The sequence below is a fragment of the Carcharhinus amblyrhynchos genome, chromosome 14 (assembly GCF_965287045.1).
Source record: "Carcharhinus amblyrhynchos chromosome 14, sCarAmb.v2.hapA, whole genome shotgun sequence".
Lineage (NCBI taxonomy): Eukaryota > Metazoa > Chordata > Chondrichthyes > Carcharhiniformes > Carcharhinidae > Carcharhinus > Carcharhinus amblyrhynchos.
The window spans coordinates 74,522,201-74,542,738 of NC_137337.1; the positions used below are offsets into that span (position 1 = coordinate 74,522,201).

The 20,538-nt window shown below is 42.7% G+C and overlaps 1 protein-coding gene across 18 annotated transcripts in view; it reads left to right on the forward strand.

Moving 5' to 3' along the window:
- Nucleotides 1-20,538, forward strand: part of LOC145352784 (gephyrin) — a 462,622-nt gene that overhangs the window by 395,083 nt on the left and 47,001 nt on the right. For all 18 annotated transcript variants that reach the window (XM_080203106.1, XM_080203117.1, XM_080203118.1 and 15 more), the window contains 3 exons: nucleotides 5,854-5,991; nucleotides 19,197-19,289; nucleotides 19,383-19,438. In XM_080203106.1, the coding sequence (XP_080059232.1) occupies nucleotides 5,854-5,991; nucleotides 19,197-19,289; nucleotides 19,383-19,438 (287 nt within the window). The remainder of the gene's footprint in view (nucleotides 1-5,853; nucleotides 5,992-19,196; nucleotides 19,290-19,382; nucleotides 19,439-20,538) is intronic.

Below are 20,538 nucleotides of genomic sequence, written 5' to 3' on the forward strand. Positions count from 1 at the left end.
GAAGAAGATGCTGATATTTTAGCAACATGAAATGGAAAGTAAATTTCTAGATAAATCACCCCATGAATTTAAGCATTATGAAGCAAACGCACTCCATTTGCCACTTCAATAGAAAGGCTTCATGTAAATGTCAGTCGCTAAAATACAGATCACTCTTGTAATCATTGCCAATCTACTTCAGAATGTGGTATATCCCTTTGATCCTGTACAGGTCTTTTTTTAAGCCAACTATTTTAGGTTAAAATAATTTTGCTCTTACAGAGATCTGATTTTCACACTTTATTAAATATAAATGATGAAAGAAACACCTTTTACAGGATAATGTTAGTGTCAGAACAGGTTTCCAGAGATCACTCAGGTAGTCAAGTCTTAAAAATTCTACTTAATAACACTTGTTAATTCTAAAATTTTGACCAAATAACATCTTTGATTACAAATAGTGCTGTCAGGCAATTTAATGATTATTGGATAATAAAGAGGTGATATCTTAAAGGCCCATTAAAACAAATGTAAACATATCAAAGTTCAAGGGTGGAATTCTCCTGCTGCACTTGCCCCAAAACCGGAGAATCCCACCTGAGGTCAATGAATCTTTGCGTGGTCCGCCCCGCCACCTGTTAACAATTCCCAGGCAGACGGGATGGGAAAACTTCCCCCAAGATATGTACTATCCACATCGTTAAGTAACATTTAACTTGAGGTTTAGTTTAAACTATTTACCGACTAGCAAGAGTGTTTAGGACCTGGAATGCATTGCCTGAGAAATATGAAGGAGGCAGATTCAATTGTGGCATTTAAAAGTGTGTTCAATAAATCGGAGGGATCCAAGAAGAACAGAAAATGAAAACCTGAAGGCAACAAAGTAGGGAGGAGCTGAGTAGCTTTTACAGAGAGCTGGTTTGGATGTGATGGGCCAAATGGTCTCCTCCTGCTCTGCAACTATTCTATAATTCTGTGACTATATTCAGTGGGGAATTTCCACAGAGTGTATTTCAAGAAGAATGTATTTCAAAAGTGATATTTCAAAGATTTGTGGAAATATTGTGCAGACTGACTGGATTTTTTTTATCTATCTGCTTGCATTATCAAATTTGCTTTTGTTTAAAATACAAGCTGGTCAAATAAACATGAAAGTAGTTGAGACCAGATATATTTTCAGAAGCCTTTTTTTGTCTTTGATGCGCTGCATTTTGTAAATTGGAACACAAGCTGAACGTTTGTTTGAGCTGAGCATAATAAAATATAGTGTCATGTGATATTGGAATTGAAATTGGCAAGTGGCAGGTTTACTAAGTGGCTACTTTATTATTGATCTCCATAACAGAGGTTAGAGATAAAATACTAGAGATTCAAGAGAAGCTAAAAATAATACTAGGCAAGGAACTAATTCAATTCATTATAATTTTTTTTTTAAATAGTATCATGCAACACCTATAATGCAGAAGGACGCCATTCAGCCCATCGAGTCTACACAGACAACAATCCCACCCAAGCCCTATTCCCGTAACCCACAGATTTACCCTGCTAATCTCCCTAACACTAAGGAGCAATTTAGCATGGCCAATCAACCTAGCCCGCACATTTTTGGATTGTGGGAGGAAACTGGAGCACCCGGAGGAAACCCACACAGACACTGCGCAAACTGCACACAGTCACCCAAGCCTGGAATCGAACCCAGGCCCCTGGCTGTGAAGCAGCGGTGCTAACCACTGTGCCATGGTGAAGCTGTAGGATGTGTCCACCAGGGATCATACTAGGGCTTCAGCTATTCCTGATACATATAAATGACTTAGTTTCCCAAGATGTGTAGAGTAGAGAGATTAGCGGTAAATACATGGGGCTACAGGGATAAGGCCTGGTTGGGATGCTCTGTTGGAGAGTCAGTGCAGACCCGATGGGCCAAATGGCCTCCCCCCGCAGTGTAGAAATCCTATGATTCTATTCTATGATTTTATACAAAGAGCTAGTCTGCAGGAAGGAATTTGAACATGTCACAGGGGTTCAGGTGAAATGGGAAGAAAGGAAGATTTGAACAATAATAGTACTGTTTACAAATTTCTACATTACTCTACTTTGATTAGCTGGAGAACTAACTTGCCCCAGGCTGGTTGGTAATTGAAAATGTTCCAGGTTTTCACTCAGATAGTTTATTCATTAATGACAGACTTGGAGATTCCAGAAATGTGTGCTTTTATTCCAGTTAATTTGGACAAGAGTATGAGCTTGTACATTTAGAAAATAGATACCCGCTCGCTTGATGGGACATTTGTGTTACCAAGAAGGTCAGCTCTAAGAATCAAAGAAAAGCAAAATAAAATGGGTGGCACAGTGGTTAGCACTGCTGCCTCACGGTGCCAGGGACCTGGGTTCGATTCCTGGTTTGGGTCACTGCCTGGAGCTTACACGTTCTCCATGTCCGATTGGGTTTCCTCCAGGTACTCCAGCTTCCTCCCCCAAAGAACATGATGGTTAGCTACACTGACCATGCTAAATTCTCCCTCAGTATGCCCAAACAGGCGCCGGAGTTTGGCGATTAGGGAATTTTCAAAGTAACTTCATTGCTGTGTTAATGTAAGCCTACTTGTGACACTAATAAATAAACTTTAAAAGTATCTGCGTATAATTCCCTCGGCACTATGGCTGTGCATCTGGTTGTTACATGAGTCTGTGGAAAATTAATTGAGTATTCAGAACTCATTGTCCAGGAGCTGGGAATTCTGCAGAGAGTAACTCACTTCCTGATTACCCAAAGCCTGCTCACCATCTACAAGGCACAAGAAGTCAAGAGTGTGATGCTATACCCTCCACGTGTACAGCCCCAACATCACTCAACGCCATCTAAGACAAAGCAGCTCACTTTGGGCACACCAACCTTAAACAGTCACTCGCTCTGCCGACAATGCACAATGGCAGCAGTGTGTACCATCTCCGAGATGCACTGCAACAGTTTGCCACGGTTCCTTCCTACAGCATTTTCCAAACCCACAATCTCTGCCATCTGGAAGGACAAGGACAGCAGACATAGGGGAACACCACCACCTCCAAGTTACCCTCCAGGTTCACCAGCTCTGACGAAGGGTCGTCTTGACTGGAAACATTGGCTCTGTTCTCTCTCCACAGATGCTGTCAGACCTGCTGAGATTCTCCAGCCTTTTCAGTTTCTGTTTGATTCCAGCATCCACAGTATTTTGCTTTTATTCCATTCCAGGTTTGACTGGATTGATCTGAGGAGAGTCAGCAATGACACAATGGGCTGAATGGCCTGGTTAGCACTGCTGCTTCATGGCTCCAGGGACCTGTGTTCGATTCCCGGCTTGGATCACTGTCTGTGTGAAGTTTACACATTCTCCTAGTGTCTGTGTGGGTTTCCTCCGGGTGCTCCGGTTTCCTCCCACAGTCCAAAGATGTGCGGGTTAGGTTGATTGGCCATGATAAAATTGCCCCTCAGCGTCCTGAGATGTGTAGGTTAGAGGGATTAATGGGTAAATATGTAAGGATATGGGGATAGGGCCTGGGTGAGATTGTGGGTGTAGACTCGATGGGCCAAATGGCCTCTTTCTGTACTGTAGGGTTTCTATGATTCTATGATCATGTGTTGTAAGTGACTCGGTGAGGCCACATACGCTATCCTGACTTGGAACCGTATTGGCAGTCCTTCACTGTCGCTCAGGCAAAATCCTGGATCCCCCTCCCTCATGGCCCTTTGGGTGTACTTACACTTCATGAGCTGCAGAGGTTCCAGAAAAAAATGCACCATCATCTTTTCAAGGGTAATTAGGAAGATAATACTGACTTCGCCAGCGATGTTCACCTCCCAGGAACAAAGAAAGAGATTGTTTAATTCCCATCTGAAAGCATCACCTGCATTGTTTTATTGCTGTATTTAAAAAATTTCATGTTTGATGTACTCATTTTCTTTGCGCCTCTGATTTTCTCTCAGACTTTCAAGGAGTAACGATGGGTATAATTATTTTAGTTCCAGTTGCCCTCCAGTGCAGCAGCTAAATAACTGCTCCTAACGTGTTAGATGAGAACAGTGAACATTGGTAGACATTTCAAGCATGAGAGTAGCAGCATAAGAAAGATATTCCGAGATTCAACTGATATCCACGTGTATAACCTCCAGCAGGGATTGATCAATATTAAACTCTGTACAATGATAGGCTGAGGCAGTGGCACAGTGGAATCATCAGAGGACTGTTATCCAGAGACCTAGGGTACAGCTCTGGAGATCCAGGTTCGTATCCCAATACACCAGATGGTTAAAATTAGAATTCAATAAAAATCCGTAATTAAAAGTTTAATGATGACCATGAAATAATTAGTGAATTAGATGGGTTTTTCGGACAATCAACAATTATTTCATGGTCATCATTAAACTTTTAATTACGGATTTTTATTGAATTCTAATTTTAACCATCTGGTGTATTGGGATACGAACCTGGATACATACCACAACCTCAAGGTCTGATGTTCTGAATAAGATTCATCAGCACAAGGAATTGTGTATGCGCCTACTGAGTTAGGGGAAGAATCCTTCAAATCAAACTTTGAAGCTTGGGCGGCATAAATAAAATGGAGAACAAAGTGAAGAAGCAGCTTCACCCCAGGTGAGCTGTAGCACAGAATCTTCTGCATTCTGAACTCCTCAGGCCTTGAAATACACTCACTGTTGTTTTGTCGGCAGACACGGCTGTCAGTTTACACCAGCAGGGTCACACTTTTTTTCTGGTGCTGGTTGAGAGTAACACCTCATCTGAAAGACAGTTTCTTTGACAGTGTAGCATTCACACTCCTTCATTCCAGTGCTGTGGCACCCAAGCCTAGATTACATGCTGAGGCCTGCAGTCAAGTTTCATATTCCAAGCAACTGTACAATTACAACTGGGCCGCATCAAGCTATGGCACGTGATTGTCATTTACAGTGTGTGAGATATTTCTCTTTGAGCCACCTCGCCCACGTTACCGAGCTCAGTTGTAATTTCCCTCTACAGCCTCAGTCTTTTTATTCAAGATCAGAGGTCACACGGGACCAGGTTAAAATCCAACAGGTTTATTAGAAATCACAAGCTTTCAGAGCGCTGCTCCTTCATCAGGTGAAGCCTTCAATATAACATTAGAATTTGGACTTTACGAATATGATTCAAAATGTAATAAATAATGAGCTTTCTTTAACACTGGGAAAACTGGGGGTTTTTTTGTATAAATTCTTATTTATTATTCACAGTTTCTTCATTTTGCCTTTCCTCCCCAACATTACCAAATTAAAAGTATAATGTAAAAAGGATTTAAAGAAGTTGTGATTGTTGAGTGCTGGTACTGAATTCTTGAATAAGCAACTGATGAAACACAACTTTCACAATCCCAAAGGGTGGAATTTTCTGGTTGTTGGCTTGTTTTTTCGTGGTTATTGAGGAGAATGATCTGGTTGTTCAGCTGCCCTCAGTGCCGAGTCTTAATTTATGCTGGCACAGTGGTTAGCAGTGTTGCCTCACAGCTCCAGGGACCAAAGTTCGATTCCCAGGTCACTGTTCGTGCAGAGTCTGCATATTCTCTGCAAGGGTTTGCTCCAGGTGTTCTGGTTTCTTCCCACAGTCCAAAGATGTGTGGGTTAGATGCATGGACCATGCTAAATTACCCCTCAGTGGCCTGGGCTGCTTAGGTTAGAGGAATTAGGAGGGTAAATATGTGGGATTATGGGGATAGGGCGTGGGTGGAATTGGTGTTGCTGCAGACTCGATGGGCCAAATGACCTCCATCTGCACTGTAGGGTTTCTGTGTTTCTATGTTTCTCTATTACTGACGCACAAACAGCAGAAATGATGACCCTCACTAATTTTTTTCCACATCTAGGTCACAGTGCAGTTGACATCAGCAAAGTAGCACGACGGCACCGTATGTCTCCATTCCCTTTAACCTCGATGGACAAGGCCTTCATCACGGTGCTGGAGATGACCCCAGTTCTTGGCACTGAAATAATCAACTACCGAGGTAGGATGAAGAATTGTATATTCCAGTTTGACTCTAAGATCTGTAACTGAATGGTTGTCTGAAGTTAAATCTTTACCATCATTTCTTGAGAGCTGAGGAGGAAAGATTGAATCTGTTTTATTTTACTGGATTTTGTTTTAAAATCCAGAAACACGACACTTGATATAATGCAGAATGGATTCTTTCCACATCTGTAAAATTCAGCTATCTTTCTCTAGAGGTTGAATACAACAGAATCTTAATGAGTGGTGGGTCGTGCTTCTGCCCAGAAACACCACTGGCAAGTGCATTACTCAAATCTTTGTACTGTGTCCGCACCCTCACCAGCTTATAGCAACCAAGAGCAGCTGATAAGATGGTCAACATTTTCCTCCGGATGTTCCTGCTTCCTCCCGCGCTCCAAATTAAAATATGGACGGCACAGTGGTTAGCACTGCTGCCTCACAGTGCCAGGGACACGGGTTTGATTCCCGACTTGGTTCACTGCACATTCTCCCTGTGGGTTTCCTTTGGGTGCTCCGGTTTCCTTCAACGGTCTTTTAGACATGCTAGTTAGGTGCATTGGCCGTGCTAAATTCTCCCTCATGTACCCGAGTGTGGCGACGAGGGGACTTTCACAGTAACTTCTTAGCAGTGCTAATGCAAGCCTACTTGTGACACTAATAAATAACTTCAAATGAGACTCTGGTGGAGTGATGAAGTTCACAAAAGTTAAGAGGACCTGCAGGAGGAGATTTCAGCTGGCACTGCATGCTCTGATACGATCATGGCCTTTCAGCATCCTTTTGATTTTAGTTGTTAATATTGTCCTAGGTATTTGAGGCTGCTTCCTGACTATCATATAAAGGGCTGGAAGCACAAAACTAACTAGGTTATTTTGGGAGAGATTTTGGCATTGTTTCCAATTTCCTTGGGGTAGTGGTGGAGGGGAGGGGGGTGGGGTTCATTTACTTTATTCACCACCTGAGAAATTTTGTGCAAAGCGTGGTTGAGTTGTGCCACAATCCACGAGTACAGGAGCTCCTGAATGAACAGTCCTGCGTCGCCGGATCAGTTCCTTAATTGAATCACATTTCCTCTGGATTTGGGGTGCATTGACTGTCACTGGCTCAGCCAGCATGGGTGGCACAGTGGTTAGCACTGCTGCCTCACAGCGCCAGGGACCCAGGTTCAATTCCAGCCTTGGGTCACTGTCTGTGCAGTGTTTGCATGTTCTCCCCACGCCTGTGTGGGTTTCCTTCGGGTGCCCCTGCTTCCTCCCAGGCTCCAAAGATGTGCAGGTTAGGTGAATTGGCCATGCTAAATTGCTCCTTAGTGGCCCAAGATGTGTGGGCTAAGTAGATTGGCCACGTTAAATGTGTGGGGTTACAGTAATACAGTGGACGAGAGGGCCTGGGTAAGATACTCTAGCAGGGAGTTGGTACAGACTCAATGGGCCGAATGGCCTCTTTTTAGAAAAAAGAGAAATCAATGGGCACCCCTCTCCTATAACCTTGTGGTCCCACTGTTGAAAATCTAACAACATATGTCACATCCAGTGCCTTGTTGCTGGGGGAGATTTAAGGAGAAAATTACTGTTGAGTAACTCTTGAATAGTACAATAGATAACAACACATAGCATCATCAGTAGGAATATACAAGGATTAGTTTCAAACCTGTTGTTTCTCGAGACAAAACAACAAGCTGCCTTCACCGCTTTGCATGTTTGCTCCTTAATTTAAATAATTTTATTGCAAAACAAACGGTCTTAAAAGCTGTAGAGCTATTTATGGATGTAGCTATGCGCGGTGCATTAATCATGTTACCAATCATTGTCTTATTGTTTTTAAATGCTAACTGGTCCATGAAGATAGGCAATAATTCATCCGTTAGTAATTAACGGATTCTAATGAAGTGACCTGTGAGTCTGTGTGCCTCCACTTTGTTGCAAACATGGGAAAGAAATGTTTGTTGTTTGGAACGCAAACGGATTCTTGTGATTTCTCAAGGCTTTGGCCCGATCTGGCACTCAGTTGACGTCAGAACCGTGTGGTGGGGTTTTGGTAACCAGAAAATTCTGGTGAGACATCAACTAAATAGTAATGTTGCTGGACACTTTATTAATGATAACAAAAATGATATTATTCCACTGCCTGGAAACATATAAATCACTTTCTTAATAACTCTACAGAATTAATAGGCCACATTAATACACTGATTTTTTTTAAATGTAGTTTCAAACAAATTTTGTAACAAGCCTCTTATAGTATCAGGAAGGTCGTTCTTCATTAATCCTTTGTAATATTAAAAAAGGCAACATGAGAAGATAATTTTATCAGGATTTAATGCTGACCTTTTTTAAATTGAAACAACGTGCTATGTATTACATTGATTTTTTTTTAAATGATCCAAACAGATCATATGGAGAACAATTTGGGCAAATGTGACATTGTCCACTTTGACAGGAACAATATAAAAGAAGCTTTTTATCTAATTGGTTAAAGATTGCCGCTCTCGGAGATACAGATGGATCTGGGTATCCTAGTGCATGAATCACAAAAGGCAGGTACAGCAAGTAATTAGGAAAGCTAATAGAATGTTGTCATTTAGTGTGAGTGGAATTGAATACAAAAGTAGGGAGTTTTTGTTTGAGTTGCAGAGGGCATTATAGCTGAGCCTACTCCTGTTTGTAATTTGTATGTTTGTGCATAACTGTTTCTATTCTACAGAAGTTTCATTGCCACAGTTCAAGAGTGATTTTTGCACTTTGTGGTCTTAAGTACAATTGTTCTGTGTTTTGCAACAACATTGTAGCCTGAACTTTCCACTGGATTCTATTAGATATACTGACATCCGGAAGATCCAATTGTTACGTGATAAAATCACTGAATTATTTATTGAATTTTAAACCTAAACCAAAATACAGGAAGTGTCCAGAGGGGCAATTTTTTTCACACAGAGGGTGATGAGTGTCTGGAACAAACTGCCAGAGTAGTAGTAGAGGCGGGTACAATTTTGCCTTTTAATAAGTATTTGGAGAACTACATGGGTAAGATGGGTATAGAGGGATATGGGTCAAACGCGGGCAATTGGGACTAGCTAAGTGGTTTTAAAAAAAAGGGCGACATGGATAAGTTGGGCTGAAGGGCCTGTCTCCATGCTGTAAACCTCTATGACTTGACAATATATAAGCTCACAGATTTCTTCACATTCATATTATTTTGTTCGTTGGGCAATAGTGGGGAAATGGTAGAAGGAAACCTGAACTTATTAGCCCATTGAACCACATTATGAAAGTGTAGATAGAGTCAATGGATGGGAGGCTGGTTTGCGTGATGGACTGGGCTAAATTCACAATCTTTTGTAGGTTCTTGCGGTCTTGGTCAGAGCAGGAGCCATACTAAGCTGTGTTACATCCTGAAAGGCTGCTTTCTATGGTGCATCTGTGAAAATTGGTGAGAGTCATAGCAGACATGCAAATTTCCTTCGCCCCCGAGAAAGTAGAGGTGTTGGTGGGCTTTCTTAATTATATGTCCACATTGAGGGATCAGGACAGAGTGTTGGTGATCTGGACACTATAAGTTCTTGACCATTTCCACTTCTTCACCGTTGATGTAGACAGGGGCATGTCTCCCACTGCGTTTCCTGAAGTCGATGACTGTCTCCTTTGTTTTACTGACATTGACATTTTTAGTCTAGATTGCTTCTTGACTTTTTCCATAATTGATCTAAACCTCATGATATGAAAATCTCTGGTTTCTAAGTGCTGCCCTACTGACAGCTGCTCCAGAAGTGCATTCCCCAAAACCAGATCCAGCAAAACCTCTTTGCCAGTTCGGTCAGAAACATGAACACACTTTGGAATTTCTCTTCCTCATTCTGCCCGTTACACTTTCACTGTCACAACCTTCATATTACGATAATTGAAGAATTGATTGCCCTGACTGCTTTCCTTTTAGAAGTCTATATCTTCTGTAGTCCAGTGATAAACAGTTCAGTAAGCTCCAAACCAAGTTTAGTTCCCTGAGGTCACCTTCATGAGCAGCTTTGTAATGTACTCAGTCCTTCTGATGTATTCACTCACCAAGAGAGAAACTGTCGAGCTGCCAATATTGCCCTTTGAAGATAGGATTGCCTGTTAGGTTTCATTAAATCACATATCAAAGTAACAGTACCAATTTTGCCCTTTCTCAGCTGCTGAGGTCTTGCAGCATTTATTTGCATTTTTGTCCAGCTTTCCCCTGTCACTGATGGATCAAAGAATATCTTTGCCTTAATCAATTATTGATCAAAGGAATCTCCCAACTCTCATTGAAGGTCCACCTCCAAGCCACTGTTTAAAACTGAAAGAAGGGAAAGCTTACATCTTTAGTTAAGACCATAAGATATAGGAACAGCTTTAGACCATTCGGCCCATCAAATCTGCTCCACCATTCAATCATGGCTGATATGTTTCTCAACCCAATTCTCCCGCCCTTTCCCCGTAACCTTTTATCCCCTTACCAATCAAGAACCTATCTATCTCTGCCTTAAAGGCACTCAATGACCTGTCCTCCACAGTCTTCTGTGGCAAAGAGTTCCACAGATTCACCACCCTCTGGTTGAGGAAATTCCTCCTCATCTGAGTTCTAAAGGCTTATCCCTTTATTCTGACACTGTGTCCTTGGATCCTAGTCTCTCAGCTAATGGGAACATCTTCTCCAAGTCCACTCTATCCAAGCCTTTCAGTATTCTGTAAGTTTCAATGAGATCCTCCCTGATCCTTCTAAACTCCATCGAGTACAAACCCAGGAGGGAAAAGAGTTGACATTTCCAGTCCAGATGACCAAAGCTTTGACAAAGGGTCATCTGGATTCAAAACGTCAGCTTTTTACTCTCCTTACAGATGCTGCCAGACCTGCTGAGATTTTCCAGCATTTTCTCTTTAGGAACTCTAACTCTTTAATTGGAAACAGTTACCAGGTTAGAAAGAACTGGCCAGGATTGTTTCCAATGTGGAATCGATCCTCTGCTGTGGTGAAGCTATACAAGTCTTACCATGTCAATTATGACAGCAATTGGAACAATCCAAATAAAGCAAATGGTTCATTCCAGTATGTCCAGTTTGTGACTATATTTAAAAGTGTTCTGAACTGTCCACTCACAACAACACATAAAATAAGATTGAAACCGTGCCCAGTTCATGTGCAGAATGGCCTTCTACTACTCAAGCAATCTGCTGGTGCTTGAACCTGTGTTCATCACACTCGTACACAATAGCATGGGAGTTAATGAATGGTAGAAGGAGGCTTCTTAATGTTCCCCGCCACATTGTCACCATTCTGCTCGCTTTGTTAAGGTTGGAATATTAGCGAGCGTAAGTCTCTCAGCTCAATGGGAAGTCACTCACTAGAAATTTTAACTTGCTAGCAAATGCATGACTGAAAAGCAGAAATCCCATGCGAATCCTCAAACCACTTCATGTATTGATTCGGTCCAGCAGAGAGAATGAATACCACATTTAAAACTGAATGGAACTGACTATAAATACATTTCTTTGGAATCTTCATACCTGAAGGTTTCGTTCCATGTTAAGGAGCAATCTCTCTGGTGAGTTTATATTGCAGCTGCAAGGGAGATCCTGGTAGTTTGATTGAGTGTGAAATACTGTCTATCTACATGTACTCTGGTTTCTTAGTTCATCAATATTATAGGGGAGGTGGTTATTTAATAGAATTATCACTGAACATATAATCCAGAAGAGCCAGCATTATGCTCTGGGGACCTGGGTTTGAATCCCATCTTGAAGGGGTATGGTAGCACAGTGGTTAGCACTGCTGCCTCACAGCACCAGGGACCCAGGTTCAATTCCTGGCATGGCTCACTATCTGTGCTGAGTCTCCACTTTCTTCCTGTGTCTGCACGGGTTTTCTCCAGGTGCTCCAGTTTCCTCCCACAGTCTGAAAAACATGCCAATTAGATGCATTGGCCATGCTAAATTCTCCCTCAGTGTTAGGGGGACTAGCAGGGTAAATAGTTGGGGTTAAGGGGATAGCGCCTGGGTGGGATTGTGATCGGTGCAGACTTGATGGGCCAAATGGCCTCCTTCTCCACTGTAGGGGTTCTATGATTTTCACAGTAATTGCATTGCAATGTTAATGTAAGCTTACTTGTGACGCTAATGAATAAAGAAGATGGTGAAATTGAATTCAATAAAAATCTGGAATTAAAAGTCTAATGATGACCATTGTTGATTATCGTGAAAACTAATGTCCTTTAAGGAAGGAAATCTGTCATCCTTACCTGATCTGGTCTACGTGTGATTCCAGACCCATAGCAATGTGGTTGACTCAGGGATGGGCAATAAATGCTTGCCCAGCCTGCGATGCCCACATCCTATGAATGAAAAAAATCCAAAATGTACGCTGAATTGTGCCTCTCCTGAGGAAGATTATTGGATAACCCAGTCAGCTTGTACTCAATCTTAGACAAAGGCCAACTTCAAAGATGCAAGATTGAAGAAATTGCCTTTATAAATATGTCTGTTTGATATTGCAGTTAATATAATGAAAATGCACTACCATATGCTGATGTGTGCATCTGAGAATTGCTCCACTTTCTAATGCATGGTAACAGGTACTGACCATTATCCCATAACCAGGGATTATCCCATAACTGCAAGAAACTACAAAGGGTCGTGAATGAAACCCAGTCCATCATGCAAACTAGCCTCCCATCCATTGACTCTGTCTACACTTCCCACTGCCTCGGAAAAGCAGCCAGCATAATCAAGGATCCCATGCACCCCAGACATACTTTCTTCCACTTTCTTCCATTGGGAAAAAGATACAAAAGTTTGAGATCATGCACCAACCGACTCAAGAACAGCTTCTTCCCTGCTGCCACCAGACTTCTGAATGGTCCTATCACACATTAAGCTGATCTTTCTGTTCACTCTATCAGTAATTTTCCATTGCATTCTGCGCCCTTTCCTTGCCTTCTCCTTTATGTACTCTGTGAACAGTATGCTTTGTGTAGCATGCAAGAAACAATACTTTTCACTCTATCCCAATTCATGCAACAATAATAAATCAAAGAGAAAGCAGAAATGGAGAAACCTGCAATTGCTGGAAACCTGGCATAAAGCTGTAGAGAATTTCCATCAACATCTGTAAAGAGGAAAATACATTTGCACTTCACGACTGAGTTGCAATTGAGAATAGCTGGCTAAGTGGCCAGCAGCTGGATTGGAATGGGAAAAGCTGGTTAATTTACTGAAATAGGGTGTGGAATTCTCCCATTCCTGCCCGTGGTGGCTTTTGAAGTGGACGGGAACGGAGAATTTAACAGCAGGTAAGAACTTAGAATCATAGATCCCTACAGTGTAGAAAGAGGCTCTTCAGCCCATCGAGTCTGCACCGAACACAATCCCACCCAGGCCCTACTGCCATATCCCTACATATTATACCCACTAATCCCTCTAACCTACACATCCCTGGACAGTAAGGGGCAATTTCTTAGCACAGTCAATCAACCTAACCTGCACATCTTTGGACTGTGGGAGAAAACCGGAGGAAACCCACACAGACACGAGGAGAATGTGCAAACTCCACACACACAGTGACCCGAGCTGGGAATCGAACCCAGGACCCCGGAGCTGTGAAGCAGCAGTGCTAACCACTGTGCTACCGTGCTGCCCACTTGAAAGCTCACCAGCATAAAAATGGTTTACAGTTCTCCCCATGGCGAGTTGGTTATCCCACTGTCTGGTGGAGTGAATGCCATTTGCATTTGTTTAAATCTCTTGAACAATCATTAAAACATCTGCTCGCCAGAATTTTGTCAAGCTTCAGTGAGGGAAATGATGTGGCCATCCCTCCCCCGGTCTGCATGTTCACTCCAGTTGTGTGCCAGCTTGTCCCGTCAGAATACTAAAGAAAGGCATTTGATCAGAGGGGCAGAGGTTGGGTGAGATTCAGGTTCCCCTGTGTGTGGTGAGTCCTCCTCAGAAGGGGGCCAGAGGATGGAGTATGTGAGCAACATGATAGATGGTGTAAGGTGCATTCATTCCTTTGAATAGATGAAGACAGCACTGCTACGATGTTGAAATGAATTTCTTTTATTGAACAGAACTTAAAATTAAATCATTACAAAAATGAAAACGAAGAGAAAAGCTGGAGAGAGACTTTTTTTTTCCGCCAGCCCTCCACTGATCTTGAACGCAGTGAATTCAAAAACAAACTGAAACTACTGTAATTGTCATTCGTTATCTTGTTATTGAAATTGTTTGGCACATGCTAGCTCCAACTTGGGGAAACCGGCCTTGCAGATGTTGTTTATGAAAAGCCTGTTTTGCTTGCATTGTACCCTTCAAAGATGCAGTCAATTTCTGGCTAACCCAGTATGCCTTTTAAGTTTTAAAATGTAATCAAGCAGAGTTAATTAACTCCTACAGTCTAGCACTTAAATGTAATTGCATAGGCTGAAATATCTTAAAATGAAGTCTTTGCATTGACGAAGGAAAACCAGACACAGGATTCCTCAACAGATGGGTTGATGGCGATGTGAAAGTCTTCGTGACAGGAGCCCTGATGCATGTTCCTCACTAATGGTTGCGTGAGATCTGTGAAGAGAGCTACAGATATAAAATAGTCACCATTTGAGTACATATTGTCATGTTGAGAGTTTGATACTGAAGGGAGTTGAGCCATGACTTGCCCTAGTAGAACGGATGAGGTCATCATCTTCCTGCATTGGCTGGTGCTTCATGTGCCCCCCTGGGTAATACCCGCTCAGGCTGGAGAACACAATGTTAGGCTGCTTCCACGAGCCATGCTTGGGGTACAGGACGTGCCTGTGTGCCCAGACACCTCAATCCTCAATTCAGGGCCTGATGGATTGGGGGCAGGGAGGGACACAGCAAAACTGGATGGTTGGATGGTCTGAACCTTAGTGTCAAAGTAATCCATGAGCTCCTTCCACATGTTAGAGGTGAGGGTGGAAGGAACAGCGGAAAATTTTTAATGGGCAGTTTGGAGTTGAATTAAAAAGGCAGGTGTTATCTTTCCATTTCAGGATGATCCCGTGAGTAGTTTTAGCAGACACGCGAAGGGACTGATAGTGGTCCAGCCAGATCTGGCGATGACTGACTCAACCAGTTGTCCACTATATCTTCTAAGTCTGAGACCCTGGGGCCGTACCAAGGTAAATGGCCAGAGTGAGAAAGAGCAATGCTTTCATTGAGGAGGAGGACATCAAAGGTGTAGGTGAGGATGCAGCTGAATGGATCAGTAGCTGCAGAAATGTTGTGGCAAACCCAAAGTTTAGACAGCTGGGATTCTGAAAGTGCTACTGCAAGCGAATAAAGGGCAATAAATTAGGAGGTCATTAACGTTGAAGACAACTGTATACATGGGTTAAAGAAAAAACAGAATATGGTGCTGTAGAGTAAAGGACTGAGCGAGTACATGGAAAGGTGTGCCAGTCAAAACATGGTGAATCCCATGGCCGATGTCCATTTCCAAAAATGGTGATGATTTCTTCCTGTTTTCCAGTATTGGCGATGTGGAGATGCCAGTGTTGGATTGGGGTGGGCACAGTAAGAAATCTCACAAAACCAGGTTAAAGTCCAACAGGTTTATTTGGTAGAATGAGCTTTCAGAGCGCTGCTCCTTCATCACAAGACTCGCTTGGATCAGAGAGTCTTGTGCAGTTCAGTAGCAGTTTTATTTCAATGTATTGCAAAGCAGAATTATTGTGTTCATGGTTCTTTCGAAGCCCTTTATTTCGAGAAATTTTATTTTAACTATGCACAGGAATTAAGTCATTTGTAACCGTAGCGATTCCAAGTGTAGAGAACTTGGACTGTGCAATAAATTAAACAGAAGCAACTTATTTTTTAACTTGCATTTTTATTAGATTTCCGACCAGTTAACATTTCATTCTAACAGCTTGCCATAATTCATTTGGCCCTTTGCCTCAAGCTAGCGTACTCAATATCCCTCAGGAATTATTTTGCCAGGGAAACAGATTGATGGTGAAACTTGAAGGAAAGATTTGTTTAATTAGAAAATCTCATTTTCTGCTGCTACTACAGGGCAATCACTAGCAAGTTCAACAATTATTTCCATTTCAGCCCTGTTTGGACTATTAAAGTTCATTGCTTTATTAATTAAATATATCAGGAACCACGCACAGGTCAAGGCATCAGTTCCGCTTGACAGTTCTTTGCTATTTGGAATATAAATATAGCCACGTTACAAGATGATCAATAAATATGCATAAAGTTGTGTACTTTAAGACTCTCATCTCAATCCTGGTGAGCTGATGATTCAGATATGCAGCACTGGTATGAAATAGATATTAGCTCTTGAGGATTTCATGGTCAGTTTTACTGTAGACTGAAGCTTTAGAGGTAAGAGTTAAGCACTGTAGTATTTTTTATTCTTTCATGGGATGTGGGCATCACTGGCTGGGCCAGCATTTATTGCTGATTCCTAATTGCCCTTCATCTGAGTGGCTTGCTAGGCAGTTAAAAGTCAACCATATTGCTAGGAAATGGAGTCACATGAAGGCCAGACCACATAAGGACAGCATATTTCTTTCCCCCAAAAGGACAGTGGTGAACCAGATGAGTTTTTATGACCATCGACGATGGTTTCATTAGACTTTTAATTCTAGGTTTTTATTGAATTCAAATTTCACCAACTGCTATGGTGGGATTTGAACCCAGGTTCCCGCAGCATTTCCAGGGTCTCTGTATTATTAATCCAGTGATAATACCACTACACCACTGCCTCCATAATGTGTTGCCAAACTGTGTTTGCCATCCAAGAAGCTGAAGACTGCAATCCTATCATTTGCATTTTTTAAAAATATTTTGTGATTGGAATGATTGATCTGGTTCAAAGGTGAGCTGAGTTTTTTTTAATTTAATTTCAGGCTCCTCACTCTTTGAATCCAGGGGCGGGATTTTTTAAAATTTTACTTATTTGTCACAAATAGGCCTACATTAACATTGCAATGTGAAATTCCCCTAGTCGCCGCACTCCAGCGCCTGTTTGGGTCAACGCACCTAATCAGCACGTCTTTTGGACCGTAGGAGGGTGGAATCTAGAGGAAACCCATGCAGATATGGGGAGAATGTGCAGGTTCTGCACAGACAGGGACCCAAGGAGGGAGATGAACCTGGGTTCCTGGGTGCTGAGGCAACAGCGCTAACCATTGTGCCACCCACACGCAGACCGCACAGCGTGTTTCATGGAGGTGGCCTGTCATTGGCCAGCAGTGGGATCTTCTGGTCCCGTCGCTGCCAGCGGGGTTTCCCATTGTATACACCCCTCCCCACTGCCAAGAAACCCACGTGTGGTGTTCACCGTCGGTGGGACTGGCCTGAAAATTCCAGTAAGAAGTCTCACAGCACCAGGTTAAAGTCCAACAAGTTTATTTGATGGTAAACCCGCAAGCTTTCGGAAACGCAGCTCCTTTGTCAGGTGTGTCTGATCAGAGAAGGGCTCATCATGACCGAAAATTCCAGCCCAAGTGTCATGCAAAGGACACGTGGGCCGGAAAGTGTCATCAATAAGAACTGAGCTCACTTTAAGCCCGTCTTCACATGAACGGAAGACTTTTGATTGCTGTCGCTGGCAGGTAATGTTGTTCATAAGGTGTGGGAAGCTATCTGTACAATTCTATCACTGTGTCTCTTTGTAAGGTCATGATGTGGAGATGCCAGCATTGGACTGGGATAAACACAGTAAGAAGTCTCTTTAACCTGGTGTTGTGAGACTTCCTACTCTCTTTATAAGGTTCAGACAGGTCAGCTTAGTGTCTTAATGATTTTCTATTGAAAGGATGTCAGGTACAAAAAAAGCTGAAATCTGCCCTTGTTTCTGCGTGACTTGTAACACAAACTCCATTTCAGCCACACAATTCTGTCACTTCCATGGTGTATAAGAAAGGTGACTCTGATGTGAGTATACTGGCATGCAATCTCATGTCAGATCCGGAGGGTGGAATTTTCCCATCCCGCCCACCACGGACAGGAACACAGACCTCACAGAGATCCATTGACCTCAGGCGGGATTTTCCGACCTTGGAGCGAGGGCAGTTGGAAAATCTCGCCCACAATCTCCTTAAAGAGGACACTGTGCAGTCAATTTTAATATTTGTTAATTTGTTGCTATGTGATGCTCCTTATTGACAAAGATGATCATTTCTTCTAATGTCCCTCCTCAACCTTATTGTGACAACTTTCACTCGATGACTGCAACCCCACCCCGTCATTGACTCCTGACCAGAGGCAGGGGGTTTCCCTATTCATTATATCAAAAACATTTCTAAGAACCTCCACTGAATTTCATTTTATCCTTTCTGCTCATTTGGAGCAGTTCCAATATCTCGGGTTTCTCCTCTTGATTCCAGTTTCCTATCTGGGTCATCATCTGCTTCATCATAGGCTTCAGTGAGATGAAAGATCTCATCGTTCATTTACTTTCTTCAGCTTTTTCATAGAATCCCTACAGTGCAGAGGGAGGCCATTTGGTCCATTGAACTTGCACTGACAACAATCCCACCCAGGCCATATCCGCATAACACCACATAATTACCCTGCTAATCCCCCGACACTAAGGGGCAATTTAGCATGGCCAGTCCACCTAACCCACACATCTTTGGACTGCGGGAGAAAACCGGAGCACCCAGAGGAAACCCATGCAGACATGTGAGGAGAACATGCAAACTCCACACAGTGACTCAAAGCCGGAATCGAACCCTGGCGCTGTAAGGAAGCAGCGCTAACAACTGTGCCACCTTCTTTCAGTTAGTCTGCGGTGACGCTAATAAATAAACTTAAAACAACTATATTCGACCCAGGCCCTATCCAAGTAATCCTACGTATTTCCCTAGCTGATCCCCTGATATCAAGGGGAAATTCAGTATAGCCAATCCACCTAATCTGTCATTAGATTGTGGAAGAAAACCGGAGCACCAGGAGGAAACCCACACAGGAGAACGTGCAAACTCCACACGAAGAGTGACCCAAGCCGGGAATTGAGCTCAAGTCCCTGGCACTGTGAGGCAGCAGTGCTAACCACTGTGCTACCTTCCTCCAGTTAGCCCACGGTGCCTAGAACCAACTACAGCAGCCGGAGTGCCAGCTCGGCTAACACAGCTTGAATTTTGCAGCCTCTCGCTGGATGTACCTGCTGTGGCTTCACTGATGGGGGTTTGTTTCCTGTGTGTTGCAGATGGCATGGGTCGAGTTCTAGCGCAGGACGTGTTTGCAAAAGACAACCTGCCACCTTTCCCAGCATCAGTGAAGGATGGATACGCTGTACGAGGTGAAGAACTTCATATCCTCTTTAATACAGCATTACATGTCCTTTCTGAACTGCTTTTATTTGACATGTCCTGTATTTTATAACTCTTTACAGCTGCTGATGGTCCTGGTGACAGATTCATCATTGGTGAATCGCAGGCTGGCGAGCAGGTGAGTATTGATGCTTCCTTCTCAGATAATTAAATTTAAATCCCTAAGGACCAAGTAAACCGAAACCTCTCTGGGAAATGACCAAACTTGCCTTGTGACAGAAACACCTTAACATGAGCGAAGGGTCCACAAGTCCAGGTTGATGGATCATTGGAACATGTGGATTAGGAGCAGGAGTAGGCCACTCGGCCCATCGGGGCTGCTCCACCATTCAATAAGATCATGGCTGATCACAGTAAGAACTCTCACAATACCAGGCCAACGTCCAACAAGTTTGTCTGGCATCAGGAGCTTTCGGAGCGCTGCTCCTTCATCGGGTGAGTGGCCATTCACCTGATGAAGGGGCAATGCTCCAAAAGCTTGTGATTCCAAATAAACCTGTTGGACTTTAACCTGGTGTTGTGAGACTTCTTATTGTGTCCAACACCAGTATCTCCACATCATGGCTAATCTGATTGTGGCCTCAACTCCACTTTCCTGCAAGCCCCTCTGCACCCCTGACTCCTGTAATAGAGTGTTATTGTTATAAATTATTTAAATCCATTGCTGATATCGTCAGTAAGTGTGGCGACATCATCAGTTGCCATCTGTCTATATTCACAACACAAGAAACAGAAGCAGGAGTAGGTCACACCAGGCCCTTGAAGCCTGCCCCACCATCGTGGCTGATCTCTGCTGGCCTCAGCTCCTTTTCTGTGCCCCTCCCTTCTATTCCTCAATCTTATCAAATATTTATCCACATTTTTAAACACTATTAAGATTTTACAGATATTTATGGATACTTAATATTTTGCTCTACATTTAAAACCATGTTTAAAGTACTTTGCGTGTTTTATCATATTTTCTCTTTTTAATATTTAATATTTTTATATTTACAGTTTTAATAATGAAATTTTCTGTTTTATGAATAGTTTCTTGGCAATGACCACATTTATGAAATGATGAAGGTTTAACCAATGTTGAGAGATGGTACATTTGATCCCCACTCACATCCTCTGTGATGATTTCTGTGGCTACAATGATTAATTTTAACAGTAATTAGACTTATTTTTCCCTTTTTTATCAATCCATGGCCCTGATTCACTAGGTTGAGATCAGTT